Below are 19,250 nucleotides of genomic sequence, written 5' to 3' on the forward strand. Positions count from 1 at the left end.
CAGAGATGTCTGAACCTGCTTCCCCAGATTCTCACAGGAATCTCTCCCAGAGCTGCTTTGCAGCAGAAGCTGCCTGAACCCCAAGCCTGCAAGGCCACTGGGTACAAGGCCTAGGACACAGACTCAGTGAGAGCCAAAAGCAGGCAGGGCAGGGAGCAAAATACCCAGGGCATGAGCCATGGGAGTGACACACACCTCTCCCTGCCCCTACGTCAACTCTACCCTCCTCCCCCAACCAGGTAGACAGATGAAGTCAATCAGCCCCCACCCCCACCCCCACCCCAGCAGCCTGCTGCCACCATCGCCCAGGCAACCCGGCAGCAGGACTAGAACAAGCAAGAGTACCTTTCGAGCTGTCGGTGCCTGTCTCATCATTGCAGAAAACCAAAGAAAGCCAGGACAAGGAATAGGAGGGACAGAGGAGGATGGACACACAGAGGAAGGACAGACAGAGGGAGGGAGGGAAAGAGACCGAACAGAGGGAAAGGCGGCGGAGACAGGAGATTAGTGCATCAAATCCCAACAGTGCAGCCTCAGCTTCCCAGCCAGCAGCTTCCCAGGCCGCAAATGGCTGCGGCTCGGATGCAGAAGCCCCACAGATGCACAGAGGGACAGCTAGGCTCCTGCGGGCACCACAGAGGTACCCGGCCCAGTTCTCCAGCTTAAGCTTATGGCAGCCTCAGTGGCCGCAGCACCAGCTCCACCTGACGTCATGCACCCACCCTCCTTTGCTCTTTGTGGGTGGAGCCACTGCTCCTCGGTCACCTAGCAACTGCCTGAGTGTGCTGGCTCCTCCTTCTCCTCATGACTGGACAAAGTCCTGCACAGAGCCCGCTTTGCTTCTTCCTCCAAAGAACAAGTTCTGGCTCCTACATCTCCCCTCTTCACCATCTCCAAGCACTGGTTCTAAGATACTGGACTAGGGGCCATTCCAAAAATGCTACTCTGTGGGGCCACTGCATCACTGGACAGGGACATGGGATCTCACTGATCCATCAGCCTCACTCATACTCATAACTCTCCTCAGCCCGCAACCCCATCAACTCTACTTTTGTCTCTTCTCATCAGACACACATATCCAGAGCACCCTTCTTACAACAGCATCAGCTCTGGGGGCACACAGTGAGATTCAGAAACCTCGGGGACCTTCAGCAGTTCTAATGATAGTGTTCACTCCTATCCCCTGGCTGTAGGCAAGTTAAAACCTGTCTCTAAATGGCTTCCAGAAAGGACTGGGCCCCTTGCAGAGACATCTGGTTCTCTTCTGCCCTCCCTCTCACGGTCCATTCTTTTGTTCTGGAGTTAGCTCCCTGCTCCCCACGGGATGAGAGCAGGGCCCGGGGCTAAGTGATCTGCTGTGAGAGGAAGACCTGGGGGGACTTGACTTGGCTGACACTGCACCATGAGCAAAAAGGCACTCTATCCCAGCTCGGGGCATGCAGGCTGGGCTTGGCCACATTTCCCCAGGAACTGCCAAAACCCCAGGACTTCTTGGGCATGGCTCAGGGCCCACCAGCATCAGGTCAGGCTGTGGACAGAACTCCTCCATAGACATCAGACTGCGGTCCATGCTCTTCTCTATCCAGAGGCCTGATGTGAGAGGGGAGCCCCAACCAGGAGACAATAATCAAGGGAAGAAGCCAAGTTTCGATGACCTTGGAATGGGTCCAGCATCCTTTAGAGCATTATTATCCTTCTTACATCCCCATTCCCACCTGAGCCAGAACCCCAGAGCAAGTACCAGCACGTAGTTTCTTCCATGGCAAGACTTCAAAGTGAGGACCCATCACCAACCAGGAGTCAAAAGGGAGATGTTTTCCTCTCCCCTCCCACTGCCCCATCCAATAGCTGTCCATGCAAGGTCAGAAGGGCCTGAGACAGATTGGCAACAAGGAAATCACAGAATCACACAGATAGCACAGCACATACAGGTCAGACAGGCACATGCAGGTCAGAGACAGCCTGGGCACAGGCCCAAGGCAGGGGCTGGTGTGAGGAAGTGGTCTGGCAGCGGCTGAAGAATTGAGCCCCACTCTAATAATGGTTGATGGAAAGCTGCAAGGGGTAGGAGGTAGGCCTCAGGCACAACACCAGAGGCAGGAAGAGGCAGGGAAAGACTGGTGGAGCAGAGTGAAAGTGGGCATTCATGGCAGTGCCCACCCAGAGGCAGGCACACAGACTCTCAGGCTTTCCAAGTTGGGACTGTTCTTACGGTGATCTGTCCCGCCTCCTTGCCCAACTACCTCACTGAGTACTTTCTGCATCCCCAGCCCTCCAGTGTCTCCTCCCACTGCTCCAAGCTCAGGCTAACAAAGAACCCACAGTAACCCGGTGAATGCTCTAGTCCACGCTGCTGCTACTTATAGTCAAGTGACTGCAGTCTCTGACTACAAGTCCTGAGGTGAGGTGGTGTAGGGACTGTCCTAATGAATGCTACCTGGGCCTGGGCACCGAGCCTGATATCCTTGAAGCCCTCAAAGGAACTCTGAAAGCCAACGCTGCCATTTCCTCTGGCCATCCCAGCCCAAGGTCACATATACATGCAAGCAGCAGCTCAAAACATGCAGGACAGCTGGGGAGGGGCTCATGGCCCTCACCCCGCAGACACAGATAGTGAACACACCACCTTCTTAGGCTTCAGTCCCCGCTGCGTGAGGAGCAGGAAAGGGAAAAGTTAGAAAACAGACATCACTCTGGGCTAGCTGGCCAGACATCCTGGGTGTAGGTATTAATACCAACTCAGGCATGCACAAGAGCTCTGGGTAAGTGAGATGAGGGGGCCCCTCAATGATCAGCTTCTAGGATGTCCATATCCTTGCCCAGAGAAGCTGGAGAGTCTGAGAGCCCCACCTCACACACCCTGTGCAGAGCAGCAAAAGGGAGCTAGGATGGGCCCTCTGCACACCTCCTAAAACAGGTGGCAGAGGGCCCAGCTCCTTACCATTCACTTGTGGACAGGAAACCTCCTTCTTCCTCAAGCTCCTCCCTTACCCCTTCCCTCAGACCCTTCAGATCTTGGCAGCCTTGAGTACCAAAGTTGACAACACACTATGGTCAGACCTGTCCTCCCTATCACCCCAACCCCAGTCCATTTGACCCTGAACTTCTAGGCCCTAATACATGTTCCTTTCTATCACCTTTACTCACCCCTAAAACAGCAACTCATACACCGAAAACTTCCTTCTCAGGGAGGATGGAGCCTGGAAGGCTAACTCAGTTTACTCACCTACTGCTTCCACCTGCCTGACACTGGGTCTCCCTCCTCTCTTTCTCTTTCCCCTCCTCTCTATTACTTCCCACTCCCACCCCCAACCACTCACCAGTTTGCTGGTCTTTGCAGCTGAGTCAGTTCCCTCTGTAGAAAGCAAGAAAACATTATGGCGGATAGCACAGATAACAAGAGAAGATGGTGATGATGGAAAATCTCAGGATCCACTGTGGCCTCGTGTTCTGAGAGAAGTCCTACAGACTCCTGGATGTAGAGTGTCAATTTAAGTGGGTGGTTGTTACCTCTTTTGAGGGCCTTTGAAGCAGAAGAATCAGGTGTCTCTGGGGAAGTAGTATCTGCTCCATCTTCAAATACCTGGATCTGAGGCCACAGAATAGATTCAGTAAAGCCAGATCAAAAACATTATGCTATAATATGGGGCCCACCCCAGACCCCGAATAAGCCTGGGGCACAGGGCAGCTTCCCTAAGGATGTATTTCTAATAATCTTCCCTCCCCCACCACCTCCCATTCTCCCAACCAGAGACTTATGTTTATGACCAGGAAAAGGGAGCACCAACACATCAGCTGCACATGCAACAGAGCATGTGAACGTGTATGCATGCACACACACACACACCCCCTACACACACAGAAGTAGGGTGTGAGTACCTGGGATTGGCGAACAAAGATGCCATGCCCTTCATCACAAGTGAAGTACTTCCGGCCTTGGACAGTTCCATCATTCTTGCCCTTTGCTTCATCCAGGATCACGCCTACCCATTTGCCAGTGGCAAAGAGTGTGGCTCCAACATAGGCCACAGTGCCTCGGTGCCCTTTTCCAATCACCTCCACACGGGAGCCCACTCGCAGAGGCCGGGCGCTTGCCTCTGCACTCATTCTGCTGCCACTGGGTGTCTGAAAGACACATGCAAACATACACAGTTAAAGGCCTCAGGTCAAGGGTGTCATCCTAATACCTAAGAAGGGCCCCAGTCAGGATCCTGAACTGAAAAAGGACCAGAAGTCACTTCCCTGAACCCCATATCCAGGGTGAAGTGGACCTCCAAATTACCTTTGAAAAATGTCAGTGACATGTACTTCTAAGACTTCTCTAAACTCCTCTGGAATCTGCCTGAATTTTTAAGAGTTTATATTTAAATTCTGTAACGAACCAGAATTCATTGACAGATCTGTGAATGTCACCACATGGCTGCTTTCTCAGGAGCACTGTCCCCACCCCCAAGAAGGGAATGAAGCTCAAGCAAATAACTCAGTTCAGACCTGGCTCCCCACAACCCAATGCTCTGACTCTGGTGCCTGAGCTGGAACAGGTGATTCAATAGGTGACCCCAGTGAATCCTGTTCCCCTCCCCACTGTTGCCTGTCTTCCCTCTCTGTTCAAACAGCTCTCTGAGGCCTCTCTCTTCCAGAAGCATACAATTATGCCTCCTTCCAGCCCTCAAGTCACCACCAATCCTTCCTGACCTGACTCCCCGCCCCATCCACACACCTACCATGACACTCCTGGCTGCCCCACTGCAGCCCATTCAACCACTTAACTCCCTTCTTCTTGACCTGAACACTGTTCTATCAACTCTACCCCCAAGCTCTAGAGATCCTTTCCCCATGTTATGTTGCTATAAAAAGTAAAACAAAGACCAGATAAATCAGGTTCCTCAGATCTGTCCTGCACTCTGCCCCCAAGACTCTGCCCAGTGTCCAAATGGATAGTTTGTCACCCTGAGGATGGACAAGACACAGGAAGAGACCAAACACTGTCCTTGGGAAGCTCTCAGCTTCTGACACACTGGTGATGACAGGACGCAACATGAAAGTAGGTTCCAAACAGGCCCATGGTTTAGAAGAAAATCACACCTGAGCCATTTTCAGCACTAGCAGCTCCATGAACCAGTGCCATGCAGCAAACAGTGAATGAGGTGTGAAGAAGTGATGCCATGGTCCTAGAGACTCCACAGGGCTCCTTTCCGACGCCCTAACTTGGCTTCAGAAGGGAGTCGGGCCGGAGCCTGTCAGTCCCTAACTCCCTTCCCCAGAGAGCTCATCCAGGAAGGTGAGCAAGGTTAGGAGCTCCCAGGGGCTCCAGGACCCCTAATCATACCTGGGATATGTAGGGTGCCTCTCACGGACCTATCAATAAGAGGAACTGACAGTGACATCAAGGCTGGTCTCAAACTTAGAGACTCTCCCCAGCCTCCCACCCCTAATAAGCCTCTCAGAACCAGGTGGACACAACAGTGGGTACAGATTCAATCATAGCGAAGAGAAAGAAAGCAAGGACAAACAACAAAGCGGCCCTAAAGAAAAGCTTCACTGTAAAGCCATTCCAATCCACCGACCCCATTCAGAGTCCCAAAGATAGTCTACCCCCCTCAGGAGCCTCTGGCCTGAGGTCCAGAAAAAGTCAAAGGTCAGGCTTCGCTAGTCCCCAATGGGGGCTCAACTCCAGGAGGGGAAGCCGGTCCAACCTAATACCACCAGGGCTGCAAGTGGCCCCATCCCAGCTCCAGCCTGTCTCCCCAGCCCCCACAGCAATGTCCACAGGCACCCAGGCCTTTACCAGCAGCCCTCCCAGGGCCATCACAGATCAGGGCCACTTACCCGGCTATACACGTGCCTCTTGCTCTGGGCCATGTTGCTCACCCGGCCTCTACCCCCTCCCTGGCTGGCCAAAGACAGAGAGAAAAGGCAGAAACCTAGGCAGGAGGGTCAGGGCTCCAGGCCCTCATGGACAAACACAGAAGCCATCAGACGTGGCCCACCCCAGTCCATGGACCTGCTGGGATAGGGGTGGGGACAGAGATGGGGACTGAGGAGCAAGTCCCCTCTGCTGCCCGAGGATTCCTGAACCCAGAGACACCGAATCCTGCTTGCCAGCTGATGAGTCTCACTCTGCGCTAGTGCTGCTCCAGACTTGTCAGGAACCGTGCTAGCATCTGGGTCCTAGTGCCCCCATGCTTCACCTGGGCCAGACAAGAAGGGCAAAGACTAAGGGGCTAGGCCCCGCCACAGACCCTCAGCACTCATCACCAGAGTGCACTGTCCTAGGGCTAGGAGTATAGCCCTGATATTCCTCCTAGACTGCACTCCATCACCACACTGCACCCCCCGCCAAGGATGTGAGGCCTCAGCAGGCCCAAAAGCATTAAGTGAACTTCAAAACCATCAACTACCCAGAGCCTCCACACAACCAAAATAAGAATTGTTCACCCCCCTTTCTGGTACCCCCCCTTTTCCCCCACTCCAAACTCTGGACTCAGGGTCCAAACTCATGATATTAGGGTCTGGATTTCAATCTCACACTGGGCCAGAAGAGCCAGGCCCTGCCAATGCCCAGCGAAGGAAGGGCAGTACCAGAGACATTTCACATACACAGCAAAGCAAGTCAATACCCCAGTGCCCCATGCTAGCAAAGGTTGCCAGTCACCCTTCTCCCTTCTGGTTGTAAAGGGTCAGGCTCCAGACATCAAGATTACCAGGTTCAACTGGATCCATAGGTTAAAAGCACAGGCCTATTTACCTCAACCACCGTATGCTCTTGGTCTTGCCTCCTAGGCATCTCCTTAACAGAAATTATAAGATGGTTTGTTTCCTATATTTCAGTAGTTCACAAAATTTTTTTAACTGTTACTTTTATAATGAAAAATGTTTAATAAGATTGTACATTCTAATGAAAGGTCTCCAGAGGGCTATGTAATGATACTGCTTCATTCATTTACCCATCTAACATGGGTAGGAAACAACAAATCAGGGTCCCTGCCACTAAGTAGTCAACAAGGTTGTCCTGAGCTCTGACCTATGGCTCCACTGGGTGTGGTATGGATCTAGATCCGCTGGGCCTAGAAATACCTGCCTTGTCTAAACTGGGCTTCACAGGGTCTTCCTCCATTCCACCCTCTAAGGCAGGCCAGATAGCTTAATAGTAGAATGATAGCCAACAGCCAGATCTGAGGCCCCCAAACACCTCTCTTCATCTTCAATCCTGGCCAGATCCCCCAGGAAACCACTTCTCTCCTCCCCTACAAAATCTCCATGGTGCCTGCCTCCTTTCTTCCCTAAACACCATTACACAGGTGGACAGGGCCATGACGGTCCCTGCAGCACAAACTTCACATGTTCAGAACACTTTACAGTCTACAGAGCATTTTGGTTTTAGACTCAGGCTGCTTCCGTTCAATTCATTCCTGGCTTCACCACTTGGTAGCCACATAAATTAAGTTCAGTTACTTAACATCTCTGTGCCTCGATTTCCTCACCTGTCCATTGGGAACAATTAAAGAACATATCTGAGAAAGCCGTTGTGAGGACTAGCCAAGATAATCCACGTGAAATATTTAAGGCATGCCTGGTATTTAGTAAATATTCAACAAAAGCTAGCTAATCGTGTTTGGACATCACAGTAAGGCAGGCCAGGGACAATGCTGACGAGGAAACTGAGGCATAGAGAACTGGGCCACTTCCCTGAAGTTACACAGAAGGTGAGGAATGGAGCCAAAACCAGAACTAAAGCCTGAACTGAACCTTCTGCACAGCCTATGTGATATATGGTATCACATATCTCTAGGCTTACGAGGCCATCTGCCTTCAGAGACTCAAGAGCTCAGATCTAAGAACAACCTCATAACTAGCCACACAGGTATACAGTCACCTAGCTTCTTGGAGGCTGTTTCTTCTCCTATAACATGGGAATAATGATCTGCATTAATGTTATGAGGCTCAAATAAGATAAAGCACATAAAGTGCTTTGTAAAAAGTACAAAAGCTGTAGAAGTGCAAAGAATCACCTGACATGACAACAGACGGTATATAAGTCTTAAAACAGAATATCTAGACAATAAATATTATAAAGATTACAGACAGGAGAAAGATGAGCTAGAAAGAAAAGGGGTACCTGACTGTACCGCGAATGTTAGTTTTTTTGGATACGTGGGGAAGAAAGACCTACACACACTTTTAAGTTGTGAACACAGTATGAGTAAAGACAAATAATTTTGCTTTGCTAGGGAATATCAAAGAGGACTGGCTGGACTGAAGTGAGGAATTCAAGATGAGTTCCTGTACTAAACTACAAGTCTTTTAAAGCAGAGCCAATAACTGTTCCTCTTTAGCTCATGGAGTCAAATATTTATTGACTAAAGAGACACATTAATATTGAGATATACTAGAAGGTAAGTATGGATAGTCAGGGAGTTTAACATCACACAGAGATAGACAGACTTGATCCAGTAACAACAGGAAGCCAAGTCCCTTTCTGAGCAGGAGACTAGCATAATGGAATTACTTTAGGCAGATCAAATTGGCAGCTGAGCAGAATGGAGTGGAGACAGAAGCAACTTGGTAAAAATGGGGTTAACAACAAGGGGGCTGCTGCAATAATGAGCAAGGAGTGAGGAAGGTCTGAACCAGGCTCATAAGAAAGAGAGAGAAGAGGAAAGGAGCCCACTGGGAGACAGTACCACAGAGCCTGGGAAGGCCAGATCAGACACGGAAAAGAACATCGGGCCTGAATGGGCCCCAGAGACAGACCTGGATACAACTTTGGTTCTCCTACTTCCTCACCTGTATGACTCTGGTCAAGATATTTACTCAGAGCATCAGTTAACTCATCTGAAAAAAGCAGGAAATAATGCCTACCTCATAGGGATGTTGTGAAGATTCAATAAGATTGAAGTAAAGTGCTCTGATCAGTTTGGCTCAGCGGTTAAAGTGTTGGGCCATGGACCAAAGAGTCTTGGGTTCGATTCAGGTCAAGGGCACGTACCTCAGTTGCAGTTTGATCCCAAGCCCTGGTCAGGGTTGTGGCGGGAGACAACCAATCAATGTGTCTCTCTCACATCAATGTTTCTCTCTCTCTTTCTCTCTCTCTCTCTCCCTCTCTCCCTCCTTCCCTCTCTATCTAAAAATCAATGGACAATATCTTCGGGTGAGGATTAAAAAAAAAAAAAAAGATCAGCCCTGGCCAATTTGGCTCAGCAGTTAGAATGTCGGCCCGCGAACCAGAGAGTCCCGGGTTTGGTTCCCACTAAGGGCACGCTCGGTTGCAGTTTGTCCCCAGCCCTAGTTGGGGTCGTGTGGCTGGCGACCACTAGATGGGTCTCTCTCACATCAATGTTTCTCTCTCTCTTCCTCCCTCTCTCCCTCCTGCTCTATCTGAAGATAAATGTAAAAATGTCCTTGGGTGAGGATAAATAAATAAATAAATAAATAACTACATTTTTTAAAAATACAATTGTTTTTTTAAAAGACCAAAGTAAAGCATTTAGCACAGTGCCTGGCACAGAATATGTGCTCAAGGAATTTTAGACACCATCTTCATTGTGACTGAGAAGATACATCAATGATGAGTTGCACACAATACAGTAGGAACTCAAATGTTGTATAAATAAATGAATGCACGAATAAGTGAATGAATGAATGAATAAAATTGGGAGTTCTCAAGTATGAGTAATGGAAGAATGATGACAGAAAACATTAACAGAATTTGGGGGGGGGGAGGACTGGAGCATGTTAGAAAAAAGTAAGTCTTGTTCTTAGTGCCTCCTCAGGGGGCAAATGTGTGCACATTAACACATGCACTTCACTATCTCCTACCAAAATGCACCTGTCATGCAGACAAAACAGAGTCTGCTATCTCCAATCTACAAGTGTTGGACGTGAGTCTCAGAACTCACTCTGAGTCTCATGGCCAGAAAATGGCAGGGGGCACATTTGACAGATACATAATCCTTCCACAGCATCACAGGGCCCCACCCCATGTCACATGGGACAGTTCCAGGTTGCATGTTCCTCAGCCAGGGAAAAGATAGATATTTCCTGCATTTCTAATCCATTTTCCTCCCCAGTGATATTAAATACTACTAAAATATCTAAGAAAATAGGAAGAGAGGAAGGAAAAATCTATGTTTGATAAATAGGTTACTGATCTTGGAGAAATTTGAGAATGTGACAGGAAAATAGGTAGATTTAGGGAATTAAGGAGGAAAAGCCTCTTTGGTACTCAGCCTGCACCATTTCTATTCTGCTTTTACTGGCACCCTAGCATCCTTTAAGCCCCTGACCTCCTCTTGTCTTGTCTCAACTAACCGTGACCCTGGCCTAAACCAACTGCCTGCTTTCCCTGATCCCACTCATAAAGGAGCTGGTTTAAGATCCAGGCAGTCTGACAGTGGGGTCCACACACTTGAACTGAACTGCATTAGGCACTGGGCACAAACTAGTTTGGTTACAAAGAAATAAAATGAAACACAATGATAATTAGCAAGATCCAGATTTTAAGACTAGGGTAAAATGGTACACCTCTGAAGCACTAGTAGGGAAGGGACACATATGGATAGAAGTCCCTCAGGAAAGGAGAGAGTATGCTCATTGAGTGGGGAATGGAGGCTGGGGGTCTGGAAGCTTAGAAGGCTGGATTCCAGATACACACAGGAGCCCAGAAAGAAGATACATACAGAGCCTTTTGTTCCTAGGTCCTCCTCCTGTATCTGCTCTACAGATCTCATACAGAGAGCGCCTAGACCCTCAATGGACTTTCTTTACCTCTCCAGCTCTTCATTATTCCCAGCAATGGCTGCAGCCCATTCCCAATCTACATGTAGCCCTACCCCTCCCAAAGTATCTCCCTACTCCAAGAATACCCAGTGACTGACAGGCCAACCTCTAAAGGGCCCAGACCTCCAAGGGCCAGCAAGGAAAGCTACACAATATGCCTCATTTATCCTCAATAAAGGACCTTTTGCAGGAAAGCAACAGGCACTGGAGTGCAGGTTTGTACTCAAGAACTGCAACCCTCCAGGGCTGGCAGGAGTCTTACTTGACAGCCTGTTTGAAGCTCCTGCTGGTCCCTCCCCATGAATCAACCAGCAAGTCCCTGGCACTAGGACCCTGCAGACAGGGAACTCTGAGCCTGCGCTCTAAAAAGAGGGATGCACCATTTCACAACTTCAGCAAAAACCAAAGCAGCCAACAAAGCCACAGCCACCTGGGCTGTGCTGGGCTCTGCCTTTGGGGCAGCTCTCTGGCCACTCCCCAGAAACAGAGCATTCTGTCCTTTCTCTTTTTAAATCCACGTCATCATCTGATCATAATGGAAATCAATCTCAAGTCACCGCGCAAAGGCGTATCCATGGCAACCTCAAGAGGAAGGACACGGAAATGATGCTCCAGTGGCTGCAGCAGAAAAAGGTAAGTCCGTTTCTCTTCTATCCATGCCATCCACCATTTTCCCCTTTCACCCAAGTCAGGCATGCACCTTATCAGCAAATTCTACCACACCAAAGGGGAAAACACAAAAGGTGGGTATTAATGATCTATGCTATTATGTAAGGTTATACATTTTTCTAGTCCCATAATGGTAGAAAAAATTATTTTTCTGGCCGACAGAGACAAGATCTCTTTTCTTATTCACTGTCTCAGGTGATACACTCTGAGCCTACCTTACACTATTAGTTGCTTTACTAGTCAGGATGCTAAGATATCACTCAAGGATTTCAGAGTTCCCTACATAGTTGTAAAAAGCCAGCAGCAACAGTGACCTCACCACCCTGCCCACCCATGTCATGATCGTGCCCACAGTTTGGCGTGGTAAGACTCCTTCCTTAGCAGCCCTAGACTCCAGCCCCTCGAGGTCCAGATATTGGAAGCTGGAATTAAATTTCTGCCTTCTCTGATGCCTCAGGGGAAGGAATGCCATTTCTACAGAAGTAAGAGATTTATCAAACATAAAATACTACTAAACCTAAGTAATCCTCCATACCTCAATTCCCTCTTCTGTAAAATGGAGATAACAAGAATACCTTTCTAACAGGATTGCTATAAAAATCACATGAAGAATACCTGAACAGCACTTAGAGGAGTGACTGGTATGAAATGCTCAATAAATGCCAGCCGTTATTATTACAAGGAAAAGGAAAGACTACAGTGTAGTTTGGGCGGTACTCAATACTCTCAGAGGGTATCTCAAGTCTGCTCTCTCTCTTTCCTCTGGACAGCTGTTTCCCTTACTACTTTCAAGTCCCTATTCCTGTCTGAGCCCACACAAGCACCCTTGCCCCTCGGCACATAACATCATTGAGAAAGAAACTGAGCCTATTAGATAAGAATTCCGTTGCAAATTTACATATATCTGCAATAGTCATTGCCTACATTCTTTCCTTTACTCTGTCATTCCTCTTCAAAGGAAATGATTACCCCTTCTTTCCAGGGCCAACCCCTCTACCCCTCTCTGAGGACCTGATTTAACAATTTCTCTTGTACCTTCCATTGTACCCTCTCCTGGCTCTTACACATAATGAGATAACCTATGGTCAAGACTCTTCTATTCTAGAAACACTGCTTCTAGTCTGTTACCTCCTCCGCAAGCTGCCACCTTTTCTTTCCCTTCCTTCCCTGCCAAACTATGCAGTGAGTATACCCTCCCTACCCTCACTTCCCATCCATTCCTCAATCAACTGGCTTCCTTTCCTACCACTCCACTGAAGCTGCGTACACTAAAAAAGTAAGAACTGGTGACCACAACCTCCTAACTGCCCAATCTCAAGGTGCATTTTCCAAGCTCATCCTACTTGATCTCCCTGTAGCAACTGAGGCTGCTGATCCTTTTCCTGGAACGTTTTCCTCTCCTAGCTTCCTGGACATTCTCTCTCACCTCGTGTACCAATCCTTTTCACATCCTCTGTCATCTTCACCCTTCTATAACCGTGGCTGGGCTCATTTATTCCCACAGCATCAACTACCACTTACACCTACCACCCCTAGGCACAGACTCTCTGAACATCAGACCCACTTCTCCACCTGTCTGCTAAGTACCACAGACCTCCCGCCAAGTTCAACATGACCCAAAACACATTATCTCTCCCCTTCCTCCTCTGCATTCCCTCTTTACTAGTGGCACTACCATCTACCAAAAACAGAAAACTGACTCATCCTCCACAACTCCCTCTCTTGTTCTCAGCAACCAATTTAGTCATTGGGTCAGGTTAATTCTGTCTCTCTAGTCTCTCAGATTAATCCCCTCCTTTCCATCCCCACTAAACTAGCCTTAATTAGGCCTTAGACCACACCTAGGTTCTAACAAGAGTCTCCTGATGTGGCTGATCCTGATTCTCCCCTTTCAGTTTACTTCCAGTTAGCTTCCCAAAACATGATCTTGTCACCTCTCTGCCTAAAATCCTCCAGTGGTTTCCCTGTCCAGAAAACTGAATCTTCTTAGTACAGCACTATAAGCCATTAGAAACCTGGCTTCATTATGAATCTACTCTCCTCAATCACCTCTCCTTCAATCCCAAAGTTCTCTTATAATTCAGCCATTTGGATTTACTTACCTTCCCCCTTAGGCCTCTGCAAATGTTGTAAATATCACCAGGGCCATTCTCTCTTCTCATCTTCAAGGCTCAGCTCAATTATTACCTCTTTCCCGAGGATTCCCCTGACATCTCCATGCAGAACTAATTAGTCCCTCCTCTGCCATCATACAGCATTTGAGTCATGTCTCATATCATACCTTTTTTTTTTTCTTATATCATATCTTATTTAAAATAATGTTTCCCTTATCCCATCATGAATTCCTCCAGGGCAGAGAGTTTTTATTCACCTCAGTATCCTAAGCACTGAACAAAGAAGACAATGTTGAATAGAAACCTGTATGAACACCAGGCTTTAGGGATATCAGTTGGCTCTGACAGCTTTCCCATAGAGTAGCTCCACCCTTAATGATCACTGCCATGGAGGAAATTACCAGTCACACGCAGTGTGTGCTGGAGTCAAACACATGTACTCCAGCAGAGGTAGTTTTTCCTCTCTGGATAGGAAGGAGCCTAAGAAACTAAAAATGCAGATATAACCCCAGGCCCTATGGAATTTGGTAGTGACACTAAATCTCAATCTCTATGCTTCCAGGGTAAAAGGACCACAGAGAGACCTCTAGGCTCCTGAGAAAATGCAGATCTTCTGGGAAAACAGCTTTAGTGAGGCTTTGGGTGTGACAAGAGTTCAGTCTCTGCTTCACTGAACCCTCCTTGGGGAGATCAGACTGGACACCAAATCTGTCCATCAGCCAAGTGCAATTCGTACTAGCCTGAATTTCAAAAGAAAAATGATATAAAGCCAAATTCAGAGTCTCCAGGATGGCAAGCCCTAAATACACCTGAAACAGTCAGTTGCTCAGCACTTACCTTCTCAGGGGACACCGAAGACCCAGTTCTCATTTCCCTTGGTATGGGACAGATAACCCAAGTCCCCTGGAATCCTCTACTACAATCTCTCCCAAACTATTAACTCCAATAAGCCACTAGCAAAGATAAAAGAGGGCAGAGTAAAATCAATAGTGGCAGTTGTTGCCCTGGTTGGTTTGGCTCAGCGGTTGGAGCGTCGGCCTGCGGTACAGAGAGACCCGGGTTCAGTTCCCGCTAAGGGCATGTACCTCGGTTGCAGTTTGTCCCCGGCCCTGGTTGGTTGTGCAGGTGGCAGCCCCTCGATGCATCCCTTCACATCGATGTTTCTCTCTCTCTCTCTTCCTCTCTCTCCCTCCCGCTCTATCTGAACAAAAAATGGAAAAATGTCCTCGGGTGAGGATTAAAAAAAAAAAAAAAAAATAGTGGCAGTTGTTAATGGCATTATGACTCTCCCAACTATTTTGACTCCTCCCTAGCAACTTCTCCTTTATACCCTCATGTAGGTCAGGCCCAACTTATCAATTTTTCTTCAGTGTTGCCTCCTGCATCCTTCCTTTATCATCCACTACCACTGTCATCACTATGGTCTGCCATTCAATAGCTGCGAGAATTAATGCAATCATTTTCCCTTTGGTGCCTCATCTATAGCACAGGGTAACAGCTGCTCTGTGTACTTCACAGGATTATTAAGTCAAATGAGAACATGCCTGTGAAAGATTTTGTAATCCGTAAAATGTTATACATAAATATAAGGCATTACTATTATTAGCAACCTAGTCCTCTATTGCTGATATGTGAAGCATATCTGGCTCCCTGCCTTTCTCTTTCCCCATTTCCAACCACATTATACTCCACAGTAAAACTATACACTCTGAAATATTGCTTTGCCCATATATCTCACCTGCCCCAAACCTTTCATTAACATATCATTTCTTACTTGAGCCAACAATCCTGAGTCTGACTTATGCACTGTCACCTTCAAACCACTGTCAGCTGCTTCGGATGCTTTCCCCAGTCTTGCAAGCCCCATCCATCCTTCAAAGTCCACCCGAGAATATTTTTACATTTATCTTCACACAGAGTGGGAGGGAGAGACAGAGAAAGAGAAATATCGATGTGAAAGAGACACATTGATTGTTGTCACCGGCACGACCCCAACCGGGGCCAGGGACAAACCGCTACTGAGGCATGCGCCCTTGGCTTGAATCAAACCCAGGACTCCTTGGTCTGTGGGATGACGCTCTAACCAATGAGCAACCAGCCAGGGCCTATGTTTTTTTTTAAAAAAATATATTTTTATTGATCTTTTAGAGAGAGCGGAAGGGAGAGGGAGAGACAGAAACATCCATAGGCTGCCTCCTGCACGCCCCCTACTGGGGATCAAGCCCACAACCCAGGCATGACTGGGAATTAAACCAGTGACCTCTTGGTGCATGGGACACTCAATCCACTGGGACACTTAATCCACTAAGCCGTGTGGGCTGGGCTCTCATTGATGTTTCTATCTCTCTCTCCCTCTCCCCTCCTCTCTCTCTAAAATCAATAAAGAAAAAGAAAAAAAAATTTTTTTAAGAAAGAGATTAAAACAACATAATGAAGCATTAAGGACAATTTCATTTGGAGAAAACCTGATAGGAACATGTCATCTAATACTTTGAGTCACCATTTTAAGAGAGATTATACTTTTTTTCTATTTGATTCTAAGAGATAACCTAGGACTACAGGATGAAAGTTACAAAGATGTAGTTCAGCAACAAAATTGCCTTATTGAATTGCCAAGATAACAGGAGATGCTGTATATGTAGTAAAGTTCCTATTATTACAAATGTTCAAGCCCAAACTGACCTCTGGGCAAGGATATTTTAGATGGAATTCAGCTATCACAAGGGTAACTGAACTAGAATCACAGCATTTTAGATCTGAAAGGAACCTTGACAATCTAGTCCAGTCTATTTTATAGGCCTGCACAGGTGAAGTGACTCATTCAAGGCAATACAGTTCGTTCTGGAAAGCAGGAAGGACATCTTCTCTGACTTTCAATCCAATGATCTATACCCTTGCTACTCAAAGTGTGGTCCATGTACCAGCAGCATCAGTTGAGAACTTGTTAGAAATAAATGTACAACCAACCTGAATCTGTATTTTAACAAGACCCCCAGGAGTATACGCCATTAAAGTTCAAAAACAATGACCTACACTGCCCCTTCCAAACCTTGAGTTTCTAATTCTGAAACTGCATTTCCCAAACCGCTTCAGATGTTCAACAGGGCAGCACCCAAGAAAAACAGTATTTCCCACTCAAATCTAGGAAACTCTCAAATATACTTCCAGTGGGGGATTCCTGTTAATACCATTAGCATATTAATGGCTCTGAAATATTCTGTAGTAGAGAAAACTTTAGCCATGAAGTCTCTGAACATATTTGAGCACAAAATGCCTTTAAAAATGTATTAACGTTCCCATGGCCCAAGCTCTGGCAGTACACCAGGTAAAGAATGTCAATCTCGATCTCAGGGCTCCTTGACTCTCACTCAGTACCTTAAACACACTAGATTAGTACGTGGTCAATATGGGCTTGCTACTCTCCTCCCTGCAATACACGAGAGTAAATTTCTAAATCACTTACACTTTAAATACAGCGGAGTTTCTCATCTGTGTGATTTAGCTGAGGTTCTACCTAAAGAGAAGAGAGATGCGCAAGATGACTTCACTTCTCAAGGGTCATCTTGCCAGCTAAGGCGGACCCCAGCAGTGGGAAACAGACACACCCATATTCAGGCCCCCATGCTTGAGCCCTCTGTTTTCTGTATTTTTGTTTGACACATACTTCTCAACCATGTGCCTACAGGAAACCTGTGGCTCGGAATGGGTTCAGGGGTGCCTTGGACGCGCCCAGGAAAGGAGCGGGGAACCTTGCAGTGCCGGAGGAATTCGGAGGAGCAATCACTCTGAGCCCCGGAGAACATCGGCAGGCTGAGCGCTCCGTTGGGTGGGACCAGCCCAGACCCAGGCGGACGACCACCCCCGCCGCGGCCCACCCCTGCCGTCCCCGGCCCCGCACACCGGGCTCCATGCTGCCCCAGGCCAGCGCCAAGCCCCCAGTCCACCGCCGGGAACCTCGCGAACACACGGGGGGCGGCGAATGAGACAGTTGGCAGGGTCACCGCCTCGGTACCTGTCCGGCCAGGGACTCCGAGCCCACCTCCGGCCCCACGGGCAAGCGACGCCCAAGACCTTGCCGGTCCCGCCCCGCCCCGCCCGTGTGGGCTGCCCGACGCGCCGTCCGACCCCTCTAGGCCCAACCCAGACCCTCTCGTCCCTGCGTCCCAGAGGCGCTCTGGGTCCAGGGAACACAGTACTTTTCCCTAAAAACCGGTTCGGGTTAAAACTGTGCAGAGCGCGGACGAAGAGACATCCATCAGGCACAAAGCTGGACACCTGGAGTGAAATGTGCGCGTGCGCATTGTGCCTGGGAAGCCGATTAGGACCACAGGAGAGAAATGCGTCGTGGCCAGCGCCCTCTGCCGTCGGGTAGGAGACAGTGTGGAGGGGCTGAAGGTCTTCATTTGCAGCGGGCGAATGGTTCCCGGGGAGAGTCGCTAAGCTTTTGAGTACTAAACTGCTAATTAAAACAGTGATGATAAACCATACCTCGTCAGTTTGATTAAGGAAAAAATTTAATTTTGCTGCTACTCCGTGTCATCCACCATATGGAGATACAGGCATTCTCATGACCTTATGATGAAAATATAAAATAACGCAAATTCACATAATGACATTTTGGCATTTATTTTAAAAGAGAAAACATTGCCTGGTGTGACTCAGTGGTTGAGCGGGGTCCCGTGCAACCAAGAGGTTGCCGGTGTGACTTCCGGTCACGGCACATGCCCAGGTTGTGGGCCAAATCCCCATGGGGGGCATGCAGGAGGCGGCCAATGGATGTTCTCTCTCAAGATGTTTCTGTCTCTCCCTCTCTCTCCCTCTCTCTCCCTCTCTCTCTCTCTCTCTCTCTCTCTCCCTCTCTCTCCTCTCAAAAATCAATAAAGGGAAAAAAAGTTTTTTTAAAGAGACAAACATTAAAACGTACAAACCCTTTGACCCAATGCACCCACTTTTAATAATGTAGCCAAAGAAATAAAAGCAAATGTTCAAAGATATTTGTATAAGGATATAAGGATATTGGGAGAGCCAGGATTTGATAGACAATGGGTTCAAATTCTAACTGCAATGTACTGGCTGTGAGAGATCGTGGGTTGGTTGCTTAACCTCTAGATGTCTCTGTTTCCTCATTTGTAAAATTTGAAGGCTAATGAGCGTATCTATATTGTTAGGTGTTTGTTAGGAAGTGAATCTATGTAAAGAGCTTGAAATATAACTATTGTAATATTATGTTCATCTTGGTTAATCTCAGATTAAAAACAACCTGAAAGCCCTGGCCAGTTTGGCTCAGCGGTTGAGCATCGGCCTGTGGACCAGAGAGTCCTAGGTTTGGTTCCCGCTAGGGACACGTACCACAAAACAACAACAACAACAAAACCCTGAAAAATGCTTAAAGTTGTTCGTGGGTGGAAGTGGAGGGCAAATGGTAGAAAGAATAAATTGGGCAACATTTCCACTAGCCCCTTATTTCCCTCATTTTATCTTCTATTTCTAATTATTATTCTGAATAGATAATGCATTTGTGTGATCCAAAAAACAAAACAATATAAAAAGGAGGCACTGAAAAACCTCCCTTCAACCTTTGTTCCCATCCATTCTTTCCCCCTTGCCCACTGCAGGTAACCCTTATTAGTTTCTTGCTTATCCTCTCAAAGCATTATGCAAATGTAAACAAATATGAATATATTGTCC

General features: G+C 47.7%; 1 protein-coding gene across 5 annotated transcripts in view; it reads right to left on the reverse strand.

The window, feature by feature from the left end:
- DCTN1 (dynactin subunit 1) overlaps positions 1–17,648 on the reverse strand; it is a 30,060-nt gene extending 12,412 nt beyond the window's left edge. The window contains exons 1-8 of one of the 5 annotated variants that reach the window (XM_036262269.1): positions 17,575–17,648; positions 17,026–17,076; positions 5,830–6,191; positions 3,880–4,125; positions 3,511–3,589; positions 3,321–3,355; positions 2,627–2,647; positions 346–363 (exon numbers count right to left, since the gene is read on the reverse strand). In XM_036262269.1, the coding sequence (XP_036118162.1) occupies positions 346–363; positions 2,627–2,647; positions 3,321–3,355; positions 3,511–3,589; positions 3,880–4,125; positions 5,830–5,862 (432 nt within the window). In that variant the 5' untranslated portion in view covers positions 5,863–6,191; positions 17,026–17,076; positions 17,575–17,648. Of the gene's footprint in view, positions 1–345; positions 1,310–2,626; positions 2,648–3,320; positions 3,356–3,510; positions 3,590–3,879; positions 4,126–5,829; positions 6,192–17,025; positions 17,077–17,574 lie in introns of those variants that run through there. The other 4 variants (XM_036262270.1, XM_036262271.1, XM_036262272.1 and 1 more) reach the window with 4 other exon arrangements.
- Positions 17,649–19,250: the final 1,602 nt, after the last annotated feature.

Source organism: Molossus molossus, unplaced genomic scaffold, assembly GCF_014108415.1.
Source record: "Molossus molossus isolate mMolMol1 unplaced genomic scaffold, mMolMol1.p scaffold_m16_p_15, whole genome shotgun sequence".
Taxonomy (NCBI): Eukaryota; Metazoa; Chordata; class Mammalia; order Chiroptera; family Molossidae; genus Molossus; species Molossus molossus.